The sequence below is a fragment of the Sesamum indicum genome, linkage group LG3 (assembly GCF_026168435.1).
Source record: "Sesamum indicum cultivar Baizhima isolate 11 linkage group LG3, ASM2616843v1, whole genome shotgun sequence".
NCBI classification, from domain to species: Eukaryota; Viridiplantae; Streptophyta; class Magnoliopsida; order Lamiales; family Pedaliaceae; genus Sesamum; species Sesamum indicum.
In genome coordinates this window covers 25,704,998-25,723,399 of record NC_142659.1, presented here as the reverse complement: position 1 = coordinate 25,723,399, position 18,402 = coordinate 25,704,998, and the positions used below count along the sequence as shown (strand labels likewise).

The 18,402-nt window shown below is 34.4% G+C and overlaps 1 protein-coding gene and 1 pseudogene across 2 annotated transcripts; both read left to right on the top strand.

Annotated features, from left to right (window-relative positions):
* The first annotated feature begins 1,161 nt into the window (after positions 1–1,161).
* Positions 1,162–3,491, top strand: IQD33 (IQ-domain 33). Of its 2 annotated transcripts, none has more exons than XM_020692441.2 (6): positions 1,162–1,354; positions 1,438–1,824; positions 1,942–2,139; positions 2,493–2,660; positions 2,750–3,097; positions 3,183–3,491. In XM_020692441.2, the coding sequence occupies exons 1-6, from the start codon at positions 1,283–1,285 to the stop codon at positions 3,312–3,314; spliced, it is 1,305 nt and encodes a 434-aa protein (XP_020548100.1). In that variant the 5' UTR covers positions 1,162–1,282; the 3' UTR covers positions 3,315–3,491. The 2 variants fall into 2 exon arrangements, with proteins under 2 accessions (XP_020548100.1, XP_011073940.1); XM_011075638.3 differs by having other exon boundaries at positions 1,164–1,354; positions 2,547–2,660.
* A 1,479-nt stretch (positions 3,492–4,970) lies between these two features.
* LOC105159003 (UDP-glycosyltransferase 90A1 pseudogene) lies at positions 4,971–6,053 on the top strand (annotated as a pseudogene).
* The last annotated feature ends 12,349 nt before the right edge of the window (positions 6,054–18,402 follow it).

The window sequence follows — 18,402 nt, the reverse complement described above, 5'->3', positions numbered from 1 at the left end:
AACTTTGGCAGACAAATTATTCTGGAAGCCATGTGAATAAAGTGATGATGCATTATATATACAAGAAAGAAAACCTAAATCATGGAACCCTCAACTCTCCTCCTTTCTTCCCTTTACAATTATGTCACGTTTGCTTTTCCAATTTCCAGCTCTAAAGTTCTGCACATTTGCCACCTTTCTTTTCTTTAATTAACCAACTTCCAGCTAATTCATGTTCATTCTTGATGAAAAATATACTTAGAATTAATACCTCATCACTTCTTTCAACTACCTACATCCCAACCAAGTGTGAATCTTTATTACTCACTAAACAATTTACTGATTTTTTTTATTTTTTGTTTTGTTTTTAAAAATGAGAAATCGGGGTGATACATATATACTGCGTGTATCCATCACTGAGGATTGCTCATTCAACATTGCCCTTCTAGGATCTCTGTAGCTGACTGACACTAACCATAGGTTACTACCAAAAGTTTTGACAACGGTTTGAATTTACATTATGAGTATGACAACATTCGATCCTGAATGACTGGGCTAATACTTTGGATGTTTAATTAAGGGATAATTACACTCCATTTCCATGAGGTTTGATGTAATTGCATGTAAACCCTCTGTGATTAGAAAAATTATATATAACACTCCTGGGGTTTGTTTTCGTCTAATATATAAGTCTCTCCGTTAGTCAAAATTCATCAAATTTGTTGATATTAACAAAAAAAAAAATTGAACAAAAATTGATATTTATCCTCGATTGACTTACTGTAGGTCAAATAATTTTTTTTCAACTAAATTGCCCTTATGACGGAAAGATAAACCTCCCCATATGCATTAATGCGTGAAGATGTATGAGGATAATTTAATCATAAAAATATTTTTTTGACCTACAATCAGTATTAAGTCAATTGGAGGTAGATATAATTCTTTTTCAATTTTTTTTAATATCAACAAATCCAGTAAATTTTGACTAATGAAGGACTTATTTGTTAGACGGAAGCAAATTTTAGGGGTATTAGATATAATTTCTCAAACAGATAGAGTCAACGTATAATTACACCAAACTTTAGGGAAGAAGAATGTAATTATACCTTTAATTAGTGTAGGTTTTTGATGTGGATAGTAGTACTATACATGCTAGTCCACTTTAGCTAAAAGTCCATTCTTTCCAGAGGGAGACATCATCAGCATTATATAGTTGAAAATGCCATGCTTCGCTTCTTTTTCCTAGACACAATCAGAAATTTCTTCTATTTGAGAATTTCTTTGTTGGGATTGTTTGTCTGAGATGGGTATAACTGGAGAGCTTGTAAGAAGTGTATTCTCCAAAAGCCGGTCTGTCCAGAGGCATGACAGCCAAGTAAGTCTCAACTCTTATTCGTATCTAACCTCATTGGTCGTTTTTGAAGTGTGTATAAGAACTCAGTGTCTGGCTGCATTTAGGGTCATCATGGAAGGAGCAATGCAGCGGAGAAGAAAAAATGGAGCAGCTCTGTTCGGTCGTACTTATGTGGTGATGAGCATAATTCAGCGCTTGCGGCTGATGATTCTGGCTCCGTTAGAAGTTCAACGGTTGCAGAGGTGGACTTAGCTTCATTTAGGAGCAACAGGGCTACAAATATTAGTAGTACCGGTGGAGGGGGAGATGTCACTTCAGTTTATGCTGACGAAGATACAGCTTCTCTGAGGAGCTCTGAGGCTACGGTCAATCAACCGTTGCACGGAGATTCAAAAGATGAAGATCGAAAGGAGAAACAAAACTCGACTTACAGACTCTTTCGGCAAGAGGATGCTGCTTTGATCATCCAAGCAGCATTTAGAAGCTTTCAGGTCAATACAAACATCTACGGATAAATTTGTAGTATGATTGTTGTCAAAGCTGCCCAGAAAAGATATTGAAACTATAAGTTATCTAAAGGCCTTAACTTAGTGCTTTTTAAACATCAGGCAAGACGTGCACAATGTGAAGCCAAGATGCAAGACGACGAGCATGAACCTGCAGCTAGCCTGAGTCGGGAGTCGATAGGCACATCTATTGAAGTTCAAACGGGGAATTCGTCCGATATTTTCTCAATCAAGGAGGAGAGTTGTGATGTGCACCAAAAAATAAGACAGAGAGCCAGAGCCCAAGTGCTGAAAATCCAGGTAGAATTTGACAGAAACTATTGGGAGTGCTTGCAATGGCTTTTTCTAAACAATTATCAGATCTTTGCACAAAATAAGTTGGAAGTGTATTTGCGATTTATACATTTGAACCGCTTAATTTAAGCTTGTTCAACTGAAAAGTTATAAACTTCTTCTGAGACCCACTTTTGCAGCTTCTTGGTAAATTATAAATATTTTAAGGTTTATATCCACAATTTCATCCTCAAACACTGCAATTCCAGTTTTTTTCTCCTTTCTATTTTTTAAACACTCCAACTTTTACTACAACTGAACTTATAAATTTCTTTAAAACTTTTACTCACGCCTCCACCCTGTTTAATCGATTCCCAAAGATTGATCTCAAGGGGTTGTTTCCAACTCAAAACCTTTCCATTCGACGTTCCCAGGAAGATTGGGACGATAGCACCGTAAGCAGCGTGATAGCAAAAATGAGAATGCAGCACCGGCTGGAAGCAGCAACAAGGCGCGAGAGAGCTCTGGCTTATGCTTTCTCACAACAGGTGTGCGGAGCATCACAGCATTCAGAATTGGATGCTATAATTTGATCAAAATCAATGCACTAACTAAATGCCTTCTCTCAACTTTTCAGCTAAGAATTTGTTCGAAAAAGAAACAAAGCACAACGAGCGGTGATGAAACAAACATGGGGTGGAGCTGGCTGGAACGGTGGATGGCTGCCCGTCAGCCGGAACTTACGTTGATGGGAGAAATCATAACTGGTGGTGAGCAGAAAACAGTCATCAGAAAGAGAATGCTGGATGCAGCAATGGAAGAGAAGGAGAGCTGTGGATCTAATGAGGTTTCTTCACTAGTTGAAGTTGGTGTTTTGTCTGTCCCCAAGAACGTTCCAAGACCTGCCAAACCTAGAAGTAAGGCGACAAGAAGCCTCTCCAGACAAAACTCAACATCTAGCCACTTGTGTCCGAGAGAATCAAAGGTAAACTTAAAAACAGTTAAATCCCGCTGGGAAAAAAGACCCTCCAAAAAAATTTCGTGAAGTACGAAAATTCTACCGTGTGCAGGATACAAAGAAAGCGTGTCATCTGACAGATGAGAAAGAGAAGAGGAAAAGAACAAAGCAGCCAGTTGGAAATAAGAGAGAAATCAAGAACGCCACAACTCAAGTATCTTTGGAGCATGAGAATCAGCACTAATTTCTGATCTGGGTTTGATCTTGATTGATTGCTTTTTTACTTCAAGTGATCAATTGTATAATATGTGTAGAGTAGTTCATCCGAAAAGTACTTAATTGTTTATTTATGTTGCTGCTGTAGATCACAGATCACCATCCATAACATCAATCTAGTAAAAAAGTCATATATTCTTGTCAATCATCCTTAATAAAAGGGTGAATAGCAATTTATCTCCTGTGATATTTAAAATAAACACATTACCCCCTCTGAGAAAAATATAGCAATTTACCTTCCTGTATTTTTTAAAATGAAGCAAGTTACCTCATTATACAGGGAGGTAAATTGCTTTATTTTAGAAATTATGGGGGGGTTAATTGTTGTATTTTAAAAAATACAAAAAAATAAATCACTATTTATTTTTTCATAAGTGGGTGATTTACTCATTTGTAATATCACGGTTAATTATATTTTTTCCCTTAATATTATAACGGGATGTTCTGAATTATCAAAAAAACACTTCAATTAATTATAAGCTAGTTATTATCAATAATGTTTTAGTCTAATAATTAAAGTTGAAATTTCATAAACAATATTGAGATAGTGGGGTGTGGATAAGTATCTCAATCAGTGTATAAAACAAACAAACAAATAAACCAAGGAACACCAAGTTAGAGGTTGATCACACCTTATTTCCTATTCCAGTCTTTGTGCCTCCTTTGTTTTTCTTGCCAAGTAATGCATCTAATTAAGAGTCGCTTTTCTGTTATGTTCCACTTAAACTTCCCCATTCCCTTTCTACATAAAACAAAAAATAGACGAATTTAATAAATTATGTTAGAGAATCAACTCAAGATATTCGTGCAAATAATTTAATTTTTGGGAAATTCTAATTCGACCCTTTCTAGATCAAATCAAAATAAATTATATAAAGAGTCCAATACACTTGTCGTATTATTGATATTCAGAAAAAATGACCATTCACATAATAAATATGTTACACTTACTTTTGAATTGATTTAATTACACCAAATGTAATTCCCAGAAAGAATTTTTCAATCCCCATTTCAATTGACAAATCAAATTAAGGCAAAGTGCTTAACACAAATCACGTGCAGGGGAATATCGTAGATTCACCGACACTACATTCAGTTTGGTTTTATGTTTTCGCATTTCCAAAATAAGGTAAAACGAATTTAATGTTTGTTTTTGTGTTTTTACATTTTATCTGTGTGTTTTTCTATTTTTCAATTTTCTATATATAATATATATATACATTTATATATATAATATAGAAAAGATATAATTTAATAATAAATAATGATTTTTGTTTAAAAAAATACAACATTAAACATGCCATATTTATATATATATATATATATATTTATATATAAAAAGATATATAAAAAAGATATGAATTGATAATGAATGGTGATTTTGTCGCCAAAAACTCAACATCAACCCAACACCACTTATTTTAAAATATTTTAAATTACCTCAAAACACAAATCCAAAAATATCATCTATTTCTAACACACATTTATTTATTTTTCTCACCATCTCCAAATCACAAAACAAAACGCTCAAATCACAAATCCAAAGATATCTTACTTCTTATGTTCTTGATCAGCATCTCGGACTGGGCTCTTAACTTACCAGAAAGAGAAACTCTCAACTGAGATGGCTTCGCCTCACATACTTGTGTTCCCATTCATGGCGAAAGGCCACACTTTCCCTATGCTCCAGTTGGCCCGCCTCCTCCTCCGTCATGGCGCTGCTGTCACCCTTATCACCACCCCCTGGAACCGCCCCTTAATCAGCAGCTGCCTCTCCGACACTACCATCTCCGTCATAGACATTCCCTTCCCTCAAAATCTGCAGTCCATACCCCCTGATGTCGAGAGCACGGACAAACTCCCGGACATATCCCTTTGGCCGGACCTCCTCGCTGCCACGAAACTCATGCAGCCTCACTTCGAACAGGTAATACAATCTCTCCCACGTATCCATTTCATGATAACTGACTTTTTCTTGGGCTGGACACTGGACTCTGCTATCAAATACAGCATCCCCAGGCTTGCTTGTTATACCATTGGCATTTTCCCGTCGTGTCTGGCACGCTTGGTGTCCGAGGGCCGCTTTGTTGCAGGGGAAGAAGGGATCAAACTCGCTGAGTTCCCTTCGATTAAGCTCGAACGAGAAGAAGGGCCGCTTTGTTCGGGACTCAAGTGGAGATATTGCAGGCCCAGTTCCGGGAGATCCAGATTGGGTTGGAGAAATCAGGGGTGAACTTCTTGTGGCTCGTGAGGAAGAATGAGCTCGACGAAGGGTTTGAAGAGAGAGTGAAAAGCAGGGGTACACTGGTGAAAGAATGGGTTGATCAGAGAGAAATCCTGGAGCACGAGACTGTCCGAGGGTTCCTGTGCCATTGCGGTTGGAACTCTGTTATGGAGAGCTTATGCGCGAAGGTTCCGATATTGGCGTGGCCGATGATGTGGGAGCAGCCGCTCAACGCCAGGATGGTGGTGGACGTGGCGGGGGTGGGGCTGAGGGTTGAGGGCTGCAATGGGTTCGTGGAGTCGGAGGCGCTGGCGAAGGCGGCAAAGGAGTTGATGGAAGGTAGCGCCGGCGAGGAGGTGAGGAAGAAAGCGGAGGAGGTCGGCGGCGCTGCTGTGAAAGCGGTGGAAGAAGGCGGGTCGTCGTGGGAGGCGTTGGATCAGCTCATCAATGAGCTGAATTCGTTCTGATAAACGCCTTTTTGGATAAAATGTTCATTGTTATTATATCGCATTAAATATGGAGTTCATCTTGTAAACATTCTTATCCTCATGTGTATGATCTAACTCTCCTCTCCTCCCTAATATATTTGTTATATGATTCCAATATATTTTTATAATAATTATATCATATTTATTATGTGATTATTAAATTTGATCATATCTAATTTAAAAAAATTAAATTTATTTATAACATGACCTCATTTATCAAATTGAACTTTTTATTCTGAATTAATTAATTTTTTTATTCTTTGTAATATATATAGATTATATAATTTATGTTATGTAAAAAGAATTATAATATATATATACTTAGTATATAATTAATTCACATTCCACTAAACCGAATTCAAACTAAAATTTGTCTATGGAAAAGAAAAGCTAGACGGCAATTTTTATTCATACCTTCATGTGTGTTGTATATATATAAATGTTACAGCATGCCAGAGTATGTGCAATATGATTTTGTGATATGAAAATATATATATATATATATAGACATTAATATTTAGGTGATCACGTATTATATGAGTATTTTATTATTTTTGTGGAGATAATTTATGATAATTGGGTAATTCGGTATCCCCAATTATTTTAAATTGATGTAGTAAACTTTGAAAATAATGTAATTAATTATTTTAAACTCATTTAGTAGGCCTTATATCAATGTAACTATATTTTTTTGGAAAATATTTATTTAGGCTGATTTTGTTTTGTTTTATACATATTGCATATTTCATAAATGTGATATTTATATGAACATAAAGTTATTTTATACATGATAAATAAATAATTTATTATGATATTTTTTTTAAAAAAAATGATTATTAGTTGAGTAGCAAAATATATAATCTCCCACACTTACCAATCAAGTATGGGACTATATATATAAACTACCTCGCGATTTTTGATGAAAAGAAAGAAAGGAAGAATTTAAATTCTAGACCTAATACCTAAACTCATACTTCTAATTATTTAGTTGAGTATTAGGATTTGTTTGGTTCAAGTAAGAAAAAAAGAAAAGTCGACAGGGGAGGGAAAGTGAAATGGGGAGTGGAGGAAAAAAATAATAGTTTTTTTTTTTTAAGTTGTTTAGTATGATGGGGGAGTAAATTTTAAATGCTATTCTTGTTCGGTACCAAAAAAACAGATTGAGAAGTAAAGATTAAACTCTTATAATTTTATTAAATTATCCTTCTCACTTTGTATCACAAAATAAATAAATTAATATTATACCAATATAATTTTAGTATATCAAAAATTTAAAAATCTTATTAATAAAAATATTTATCAAATAAGAATAAGAATATTTAAATATTCATCAAAATGAGTATTGTTCATTTATTCTAAACTATTTAGTTTAAATAAATAAAAATTACAAACAAGATTGTTTACCTAATTGTTGACTTCGATGCAATAGTTTTCGAGCGATTCTATTATTTTTTCTTTGGCAATTACATATGGTATTATCAGTGACAAAGAGAAAATAATTGTTATATATAGATAAATATATATAGGTAATAGAGTAAATAAAAGTACAAACTGTACTTTTTTGTCTTTTTGACCTTACACCTCCACTTTTCCACCCAATTTTGAATGAAAATAAAATTGGATTTGGAGGAGTTTCATATACGTCAAGTTTTACTTCACCTCCATTTCTTCCTCCAAATCAAACACAAAATAATCTCTTATACATTCAATTTTACTTCCACCCATTTTAATTCTCCAGTTCTCACCCCAAGCAAACACACTCTCAGATTCATTACACAAAATAGTTTACTATTTTAAACAGAAGTCGATATAAAAACTTATATTATCCACCATAAAAATTATTTTTATGATGACTATGACCCATAGCAAATGTCTTTATCATGACTATTAACCATGATAAATGTTTCGGCACACTTTAAAAAATTACAGTCAATAATTATTACGTGGCCGTGATCGATAATCATTTATTACGATTATATATTTCTAATCATAACAATTAAATATAGTCAAACATTATATTTTTTTGAATATGTTAGGAAAAATCAATGCCCAATATAGTGAACAGCTGCCTAAAGGCATGATCAATTGATGAATTAACTAAGTGAAACAAGTCTTTCCACGAAAAGCAAAAGAAATGAGACCCCACTCAACTGTTTGGCCCTTTTGGTCGCAATTTGAGAAAAAAAGATGTGCAAAGAGGACTACTGATTTGGAGAGGTTTGTGACGTCGGCAAATCAACTCATGCTCTTATTTAATTACGAACCTTAAAGAATTAAGTTTGATTTAAGATTTTATAGTTTAATAGTCGTAATATTTTATGAAAATTGTCATTGCCTGTAAGAACTATGACAAGAATTGTGAGTAAAATTACCACTTAAAAGCAATAACCAACGCATATTTAGTGACAAACTAGTGGCAAAAATTATTTATTATTATTATATTTGTGTTGCCACTAAATTATCACTTTAGATATGTTACTAATTGTTTTTTACAGTAATAATTTGTACATAATTTTTTATAACCAATAATTATATTTTAATAATATCGAAAGTATTATAACTCTTGATATATATATATACATACTTTAAATAAAAAAATTAAAATCATCAGTTATATTTTATCATTAATATTACATTTTGTCGCCATGTGAACTTGACCCTGTCCTCCAGCATGGCACTCAAACAAGTACCAAAACCAATCAAATCATTAGTAACTGTAAATATATATAAGATACCAACAAGGCTAAGTATTCAATCCAAATAATAGACCTTTTGTCCCATTTGAACTATAGAGCCTACGTACTATGTTTGCTCACTTGTCAACCCTAAAAACTTGAACGTGGACAGACTTCCTCCTTGGAAATCCATGGAAAGCTCTTAATTCGGAGTCAATGTATATCTTCAACACTTTATTTGTCTATAAATATATAAATAATTCAACCTACTGTTTGCTCTTTACATCTTCCAAACAACACTGATGATCAGTACCCCTTAAAATCTCTGTCTCCTCCAGGCCTTCAATTGTTAGTAATGGCAAGCAACGCATATACGCGATTCCATGCACAGTTCAATGCTGCTCCATTCACTGCAACACTTGACGTTGTTTTGGCCTTTCCCATGTACTCTTTTCCGGGTACATACGCAGCTGTTTTCACTATGGTGTCTCATCTTGTCGACCTCTTCCACCACCAGTGCACCGATATTTTTCGTCAGGACTTATCCTTTGTCATTCCTGTACTATTGGCCTTCCTGCAGCTGAAGTATCAGGGGAATCAAGAAACTCCGTTTTTCAACTCACCCCAAGACAATGGGAGTTGCGTTTTCCGCTTGTGTTCTGTACTACTTAGCCTACAGAGGGCAGTTCCAGCCTTGCGCATATCGTTTTTCGCCTGCCTGTGTTGGTGTTCTTCGGCGTTGCAGGGAGGGATTTGGTGACCTATCGGTTGCATCCGTTGCGTCGGTTTTCTTTGCTGACTCCGTTAGGCCATTTCTGTATGTGTTGTTTCTTTTGCGGCCAGCAGGTGAGCTCCTGTATTGGCTGTACCTGAAGTTGTTTGTGGAGGGAAGTGACGAATTTGAGGTTGACATACGGCAGACTCGACGGTTCTTGAACAATTTATCTAGGATGACCGCAAGAGCTTCTCCGGATAGGAGATACATACTTCCAAGGTGAATTTAAAATACATAATCATTGTATGAGGTAAATTACAGATAGGGGTGGCGCAGGTCGGGTTTTCTAGTGAGGTACCCCATTTTATCAAGTGATCATGATCTAAGGGCTAAATTGCATTTACTGCCCCGTATATTAGGGGGTAGCATTTCAGGGACTCTAGTTAAGGGTGTAGTAAATACAATCCCAGAATTAAATTTTTTTTTGCTATTGAAGGACTCCGGCAACCGAATTTTACAAATTCACCGAAAACTGCTTACCTCGACACAAAATAGGATTTTAATTTGGGGCTTTTGCTGATGTGGCGGAGGAATAAAAAATTATTGCCAACTAAGCGCAAAAAAAAAAGAATAAAGAAAACAAAAAATTATTGCCAACTATTCTATTCATCATCTTCATCATCACCATCGTCATCTTCATCTCTCTCTCTCTCTCTCTCTCCTCTCTTTCTCTCTCCATTTCTTGGTTCTTCTTCTTCTTTCTCCAAAAACTCATGAAATTTTCATGAGAAAATTTCATTGTCTTTCACCCCAAAAAGTAACCACCCCCAGTCCTGAAATGCAACTCTGACCTCCTTATTCACATACTCTGGAACCCCAACTTGCCTCTCTCTCTCTCTCTCTCAGCATATACATACAACACTTGTATCTATTCCCACAATCCACCTTCTCCCTCGATTTTTGTGTGCAGGTTCTTGTTGGAATGTTGGGAGTTAGGGAGTTGGAAAGCCGATTCCTTACTGAGATCGACCGCGATGCCGATCTTGTGCTGGGCGTTGGCGGTGGGAGTTTTAGTAGAAAGTGGGGTGGTTGGCGGAGGGAAGTGAGGGGAGGAGGAGCGGACCTTGATGGCGGCGAGGGGAGGCAGCTCGGAGTCCGTTGCCGATCTTGCGCTGGGCATTGGCGGTGGGAGTTTCAGTAGAAAGTGGGGTGGTTGGCGGAGGGAAGCGAGGGGAGGAGGAGAGGACCTTGATGGCGGCGAGGGGAGGCAGGTCGGAGTCTGGTGATGGGTGCTGCATTTCGGTGGCATGCTTACAGGGAATCCCACTAAATTTTGTTTTTTTTTTTGCTTTTTGTTTTATGTTCTTTTCCAAGTCATTGAGTAAATTGGCTTAAATATCCTACACCATAGCCACGTCAGCAGCTTAGTTGGCAATAATTTTTAACCCCCCGCCACATCAGCAAAAGCCCCAAACTGGAACCCTAATTTATGTCCAGGTTGGCAATTTTCGGCAAATTTGCAAAATCTGGTTGCCGAAGTCCTTTGATAGCAAAAAAAAATTTAATTTTGGGATTCTATTTACTATACCCTTAACTAGAGTCCCTGAAATGCTACCCTCCCTAATATACGGGGCAGTAAATGCAATTTAGCCTGATCTAAGCGGCCAGGAGGCTAGTATGCGTTCTGGAGGTCGTGAGAGGGCTGATTCAGTCAGCTTAGTGTCTTTTGAGTGGGGATGAACATCGACTTGGATGGACGACCTGCGTACAAGTGTTAAGATAGGAATCTTGTACGACGTATCAAGAATATTTGATGTATATATACTTAAAATTAAGAACATGGGATGTTTATAATATTCTAGCTTGTCGAGTAATAATCAAGTACATATTCACATCATGGTGTAAAGTCGCGGTATCGAAGATAATATCAGCGAGTATTGTCTTACAAGGGTTACTGTATATCGGATATTATTGAGCTATACCGAACAAATAAATTATATGCTTAAAAAATCTAGAAAAAAGAATTAGTAAAATTAATTAGTATTGTTAGAATAATCTTAAATGCAAACAAACATTCTCAGATTAATTTTCTCCCCATTAACTATGTGATCCCTAATAGAAAACTACAATCCATGTGTCCGACACTCCAAATGACCAAAAGAACCACGTCCCAAGAACTTAGGCAATGTTGAATTTCAGAGTGTTCGAAGAAAATTTCAAAAAAGAGGCCATGAGTTTCAGAAAGAAAATTTCTTAAGATTGAAAAAGAAGCTGAAGACCCATTTAAACACAATAAATAGACCCGCCAAAGGAAAAACATCTCTTAACTAAGGGATAATGTGGAACAAAAGTGTGCTTATATAACTAATAAAAACTTAAAATTTGATGCAATTTCAACTAATTAGGCTGCTGCACCGTTATCAACCCAGTCCAAATGGTTTGGAATTGCAACAATTTCACACTGTCATCATCCTTCTCTCGTCTTCTGTTTCATGAAAATGCTCAACATTTTTCTAGTTTTGCAGATATAAAATCAGATGTTATCGGTGATCATATCAGGTACGAGTGATAATATCATTGTATCAGTGATAAAATCAGATGATATTGCCGATACATAATTATTTCAGATAATATGTCAATTTCTTGCCGAGCCGAATACATAGCAGCTGATACTTTGAACCACATATGATTTACACGAGAGAATGCCAGGTGCATAGAGCATGAGTGGAGAATGTAAAAGTTTCAGGAATGATAAACCTGTGTGTATTGAGCCATCTAACGACGTGGCAATCTTGGTTCGTTTATGTCAACTAGCACATAAGCTCCAAAATTGTTGACACGAATGACCTTGAAGAGTTGCTTCCAATTTGGTTCTAGTGACTTGGAACTTTCTAATTTTCAGTTTGCGATTATATATATGCTCCAATAATGTTGTGTTTGTATCGCTCCATGTGAGTTCATTGCCTATCTTCTTCAACTAGGAATCAGGTTTCTTCAAACTTGTCTATTCCCACCTCAGTCGGAATCACGGATAGGTCAAGTTGCAAAGGTTGTCCGCAGTTGTTTGCTTTCAGACATTGGAAGGATGATTAGCAATCATATACATATATCAACTGGGTAAAATAGCCTCCTTTTTAATTATAACAATTAAAAAAAACTCATCCTTAAGCCTATAATTATAGTTAGCACAACATATAAAAATCCTACCTCAAAGCCAATTTACATAATTTTTTTAACATCAACAACATTCCTTAGTTTGACTAACATAGTGGACAATTGGCAATGGTTACAAAACTAACAAGCGGAGCATATGTAATTTTGATAGTAAGAATGTGAAATTTGTATATTCTAACGCTACTAGGGGAAGCAGGTGTAATTAACCATAATATATTGGGAAAATTACAATAATTTTTTTTTTAAATTTGACATAATTACGAATACCCCTTGTTGTTTTAACGGGTTGCGCTAATTATTAGAAGACCCTTAAAATTATGGGGTATTGGTAATTTTTCAATTCGTAATTATGTCAAATCTCAAGAGATGTCGTTGTAATTTACCCTAATATATTTTCAAAAGATTTTTATTTGTCAAATAAACAAGATAGAAAAAGCTGAGATAGGACAAGTTTTAGCAAAGAACCAATCGAAGTACACCTAATTTCATGAAAAAATATTTTAACTGAAATTAGAGGTACTAGTACTTCTGATTCTAATAGTAGGGAAGCAGCAAGCGTCAAGTCTAATCAAACCTTATTACTCATTATTACGCTTTTCTTCTCGAATTTTATCATTCTAAAATCATGTACTAACTTGAGAATTAGAGTGTTAACGTTTCTTTTGCAAGTCCCTAGTTCAGACTTGCAAACGAATTTGGCCCAAGAGATCTTGAGTCCACGAATCCATCATATGCTGCTTTTACACGCATCAAGTATATCTTAAAAAATATTATTTGTTGTAAAAAAAAAAATTATTTTAATTCACATATCCAAAAAAAAGTAATGTTCCACGGTCAAAGATGCTCTATGAAAATTTAGAAACAAATAAAAAACACTCAAAATAAAATGGCTCCACCGCGTGCACTCCTGTCTTTGTTGTGTGGATGTCGTCCAGCATGTATATTTGCACCTCTACCTCCTTTGTCACTGATTTAGGTGCTATACACAATCTATAGATTACTGATTTTCATGACTTCAGATTTCTGTATAATCAGTCCTTACTTCAAACTTAATTTACATAATAATTTCCATATGGCTTTTTGCTTTTTTTTTTTTTTTCCGGATGGTAAGTACATACATAATTACATCAAATCTCAATATTCATTGTTGCGTTTGTTTTTTAACAAGTATATGATTGGATCAATATCTCAATAACCAAAATACATCGATAAATACAACAGAGAATATAATGGAACAAATTCCAATAAATTCACAAAAATTTATACAAATACACCTAATTAATCAAATTAAACTTGAACCCATGACCTCGAACTCAATCATGAAATCTTTACTTTAACGATTAGAATAAGATGGTGGTCAAGCACAAGGTGAACTTATAAACTCTTTAAATATCACAAAGTGCTTCGTAAATGTTTTAGAAAAAAATTTTATTAACTCCAAAAATAAGATGATAAATAAATTTAATAATAAACTTTTTAAAAAGACTGAAGACCTGCTATACTTACGTAAGATCTTAGTAGATTCTTTCAAAATTAATTAATTATAAAGCTTCCGTTTTAGATTCACCTGGGGAGTATATATCGCGGGTTCGAAGAAGAACTAACAGTTATCCCACACAACTTCCTGACGAACCGTCGAATGACTGGAATCTGCCGTATGTAAACCCCAAATTCATCGTTTCCCTCCACAAACAACTTGAGGTACAGCCAATACAGGAGCTCACCTGCTGGCAGCCAAAGAAACAACACATACAGAAAAGGCCTAATCGAATCAGCAAAGAGGAGCGATGCCGTGGATGCCATTGACAGGTCAACAAACCCCTCCATGCAATGCCGAAGAACACCAACACAGGCAGGCGAAAAACGACGAGCCCAAGGCCGCAGCTGCACGCGGTAGCCTAAGTAGTGCAAAAGAAAAGCGGAAACCGCAAGTCCCGTCGTCTTGGGGTGAGTTGCAAATGGAGTTTCTTGATTGCCCTGATACTTCAGCTGCAGGAACGCCAATAGTACAGGAATGACCAAGGAAAAGCCCTGATTAAAAACATTGGTGTAGAGGTGGTGGAAGAGGCCGACAAGATGAGACACAGTGGTGAAAACAGCTGCGTATGTACCCGGAAAAGAGGACATGGGAAAGGCCAAAAAAACGAATGAAGCAGCATTGAACTGTGCATGGAATCGCGTATTTGCGTTGCTTGCCATTACTAACACTTGAAGGCGTGGAGGAGAAAAAGAATTTAACAGGAACTGATCATCAGTGCTGTTTGGAAGATGTAAAGGGCAAACAGTAGGTTGAATTCTTTAACATATTTACAGAGAGAGAAAAACATAGGTGTAGCATGGCGAAAAAGAACTCAGAACAAAATGTGGATGGGGGATGTGCTGCTGAATGCCCAGTTTTATACTTTTATGAGTCGGAGTGGGTTCTTCGTTGTAAAGCGGTATGTCCCGCAGAGACCAGTCGTGTTCCCTGTGGGCCTAGTGTGGTGCGAGTCCGATACATAATATAAACATGACGGAATGACGTACACCGAGTCTGATACATAATATAAACATCACGGAATGACGTACACCATCAAAATAGTGTATTTAACCCTCATTCTTAGTGTTTATGAATATAAGGAGAAAAATGAAGTTTCTAGTAATTATAAGAATATAAATAAAATCCACTAGAAATTTAATATATATATATATATAATTATGTAGTTAGAGCTCTCAATTCTGAATATCATTGTTGTTCCACCTAATAATAGTGATAATCGGACTTATGATCCAATTGATGGGTGTCGAATCCACCAAAAAATTATTTCTACTAAAAATTATGAATTTCAAATTTTTAATAATACTTTAAATTTATTAGGATAATTTCAAATTCGAAAAATTTTAAATTATATTTTATTGAATATTGATGAATTTCTAATTCTTTTAATATAAAGTCATTTGAATTTTTTTTTTCAAATCTTTCTCTTAAATCTAAATAATTGATAACTTTAGGAAATATATAAAAGGAAATATTTTTCATATTGTATAGAGTTGAAATGTAACTACACCCCTGTACATGTGTGATACAATTGTATTATATATTTATATTAATAGGTTCCAACGTGATGATTCAGTTGTCAGACTTTTCCACGATGTCCATTCACTGCTTTGTCATCTTTTAGCTATCCTGATTCTTGATTCTTGTTTAACTTTAGTTTTTAATTATGTTTGATTATAGGGTTGGGTCCTTCTTCGCCTCATATATGTATCTTTGTTATGTTAAGTAATGAGTCACGTCTCAACCTACAGCTGACATGACTTTAATTTTGTCATGTTTGAATTCTGTCCTCATGTCCATGACTTTAAAACCTACAACATCCGGTTCCAATGCTTGACTCCATCATCTGACATTGTTTGACGAGGCCTGAAAAATGATTTATACTTTTTTCAATTTGAACAAATTCAGGCATTGGAAAAAGAAAGGTATGCATTGTCAATCATATACACAAGATTTATAAAATTTATGGACAAATGATAAAATGATAAAGCTAACTAAGTAATTACGTATAATAGCGTTCCAAATATAATTTTTCTGATCTAAAAAAATTGCCTTAATCTGGCGAGGTAACAATTTTGTTTGATGCTTGCCAATTACGAAATTAAGATGATAATAGGTGGTGGTTTAATACAATACTAGAAAAGTCAACAAGGAGAAGATATAAGACCTCCTTTTTTTCAAAGCCTCAAACTCTGTTACCCTTTCCAGTATCCCCATTCATAACATTTTTCAGTATGCTTACGATCTCTCACTATTACATCACCACTATCCCCAAAGATCTCTCACTATTATCAACAAGGAGATGATAATAGGTATGCTAAGTAATGAATCACGTCTCAACCTACAGGCGGTAGTTTACTTGATATTCAATCATGTTTTGAGCATTGAGTTAATTGTGATTTTGAGCATACAAATATAAATTGAGTATAAATAATAACACATTAATTTTGTTGATTGAGCAAAGTGACAGTGTGTTGTAGAAATCAGTTAAAAGTAAGACAAACTAATTACTGTAAATATATCCACTTACTCACCTAAGGCCTGTTTGCAATAGTAGCAAAAATTATTAACAAAAGTGAAAAGTTAAAGTTAAGAGTGTTTGATAAAACAATTTAGTACTTACAGTTTTTCGAATAATTGGTAGGGAGTTTTTTATAACTTTTAGATTAAATTAACTTAATTTAATCAGTTGCAAATAAAAAATATTTTTATTATTGCGAATATTGATCAGTTGGTGCAAATATTGCCCTAGGTCGAAAATATTGATTATACGCCTTTCTTGACTTTAATTAATCTTAACTAAGAAGTTGATGAGTGTGAAAAGATAACGACCTAATTGCGATATTTATTATGATTATTTATGATTATTATATGATTATTGCCCTGTGTTGTACTTTTAGAAAATTATATGATTATTTATGATTGCAATATTTTGCTATTGCACATTATGCGCATAAATTGCAGTGGTCATGTAACACCCCAAAGATTATAATGTATAATTGGGGGATTAATTGATAATTTTTTATGAAATTTAATTAATTAGTAAATAAATTATGGACCATAACTGGAATATAATAAAATTTGAACGGATTAAATTGGAGTTCATTAAAATATTTGGGGACAATTTATACCAATTAAGCAAATTTAAGAAGAATGTGATGGATATTTTGAGAAAGGGTAAATTAAATAAATAAAATAATAATATTATATATATGTATGTTAGTAAATAATATATATATATATATATATATATATAAATAGAGAGAGTGAGAGACTTGAGAGTGGGAGGTGGGGCCACCAACCTCCCACCGCCTCACCCTCTCTTTCCTTTTGTTTTGTTTTGTTTTTCTTGTATACACACACAAATATACACATAACACACACAATTTCAGCGAAAAGAAAGAGGAAGAAATAGAGGTACAAATCGTAATTTAATTTTTATAAATTTATATAATTATATTATTTAATTAGTTCGTTTACTAAATATTGTTTATATTAAGCGATGTATTATTTAATTGGAATATTTTACGAGTTTAGTTATTTAAAATAGTGTCGGATTAAATATCAAATGGGATATAAAAATGATACCGTTGGTTAATTAAATTATTAAATTTGTTATTTTAAATATTACTATAGCTAATTTATACCATTCCATCGTAATTGTCAACCAAATATGCAATTCTATGTATTGTATATAATTAAAGTGTATAATAGCGAGAAATTGATAGAAAATTTATAGAAATATTCCGAGAATTATATTCAATAAATGGTATGTTAATAAAAAGGAAAAACGAAGATTTGTATTTCGATAGAAATGAAATATTAAAGAATTATTAGAAATTGTACAAATGATATTCAATATTATATTTAAAAGAAATTATGATATTCTCGATATATTAACTGTATGTGATATAATTCATTATAGGATACGGGAGTAAAGTGAAGAAACTGAACCACTACATATTGAATAGATAAAGGCGTTGTAAGGTCGAGGTAAGTAAATAATTAGTATTATCTATATATGTCATTTTTATTTGTGGTTTTACTGTTATCTGAATTTATGGTTCATGCTGACTTGATTTATCTGAAAGTATATGAGTGATGGATGATTTGATTTGGTTGACAGTATTGTCTACGTGGAATGAGGAAATGCTTTGAAATATATGTTCGTTGTTTAATGTATTGTGGATGTTTGGAATGACAATATGTTGATATATTGTCTTACGTTACTAGTTGCTTACAA

What these genes read in the sequence shown, in the direction of transcription:
- IQD33 (XM_020692441.2), top strand. Translation starts at nt 1,283, where the DNA reads ATGGGTATAACTGGAGAGCTTGTAAGAAGTGTATTCTCCAAAAGCCGG. An exon ending in CCCAAGTGCTGAAAATCCAG is followed by an intron (nt 2,140 to 2,492) that starts GTAGAATTTGAC and finishes CGATTCCCAAAG; the next exon opens with ATTGATCTCAAGGGGTTGTT. An exon ending in CTTATGCTTTCTCACAACAG is followed by an intron (nt 2,661 to 2,749) that starts GTGTGCGGAGCA and finishes TCAACTTTTCAG; the next exon opens with CTAAGAATTTGTTCGAAAAA.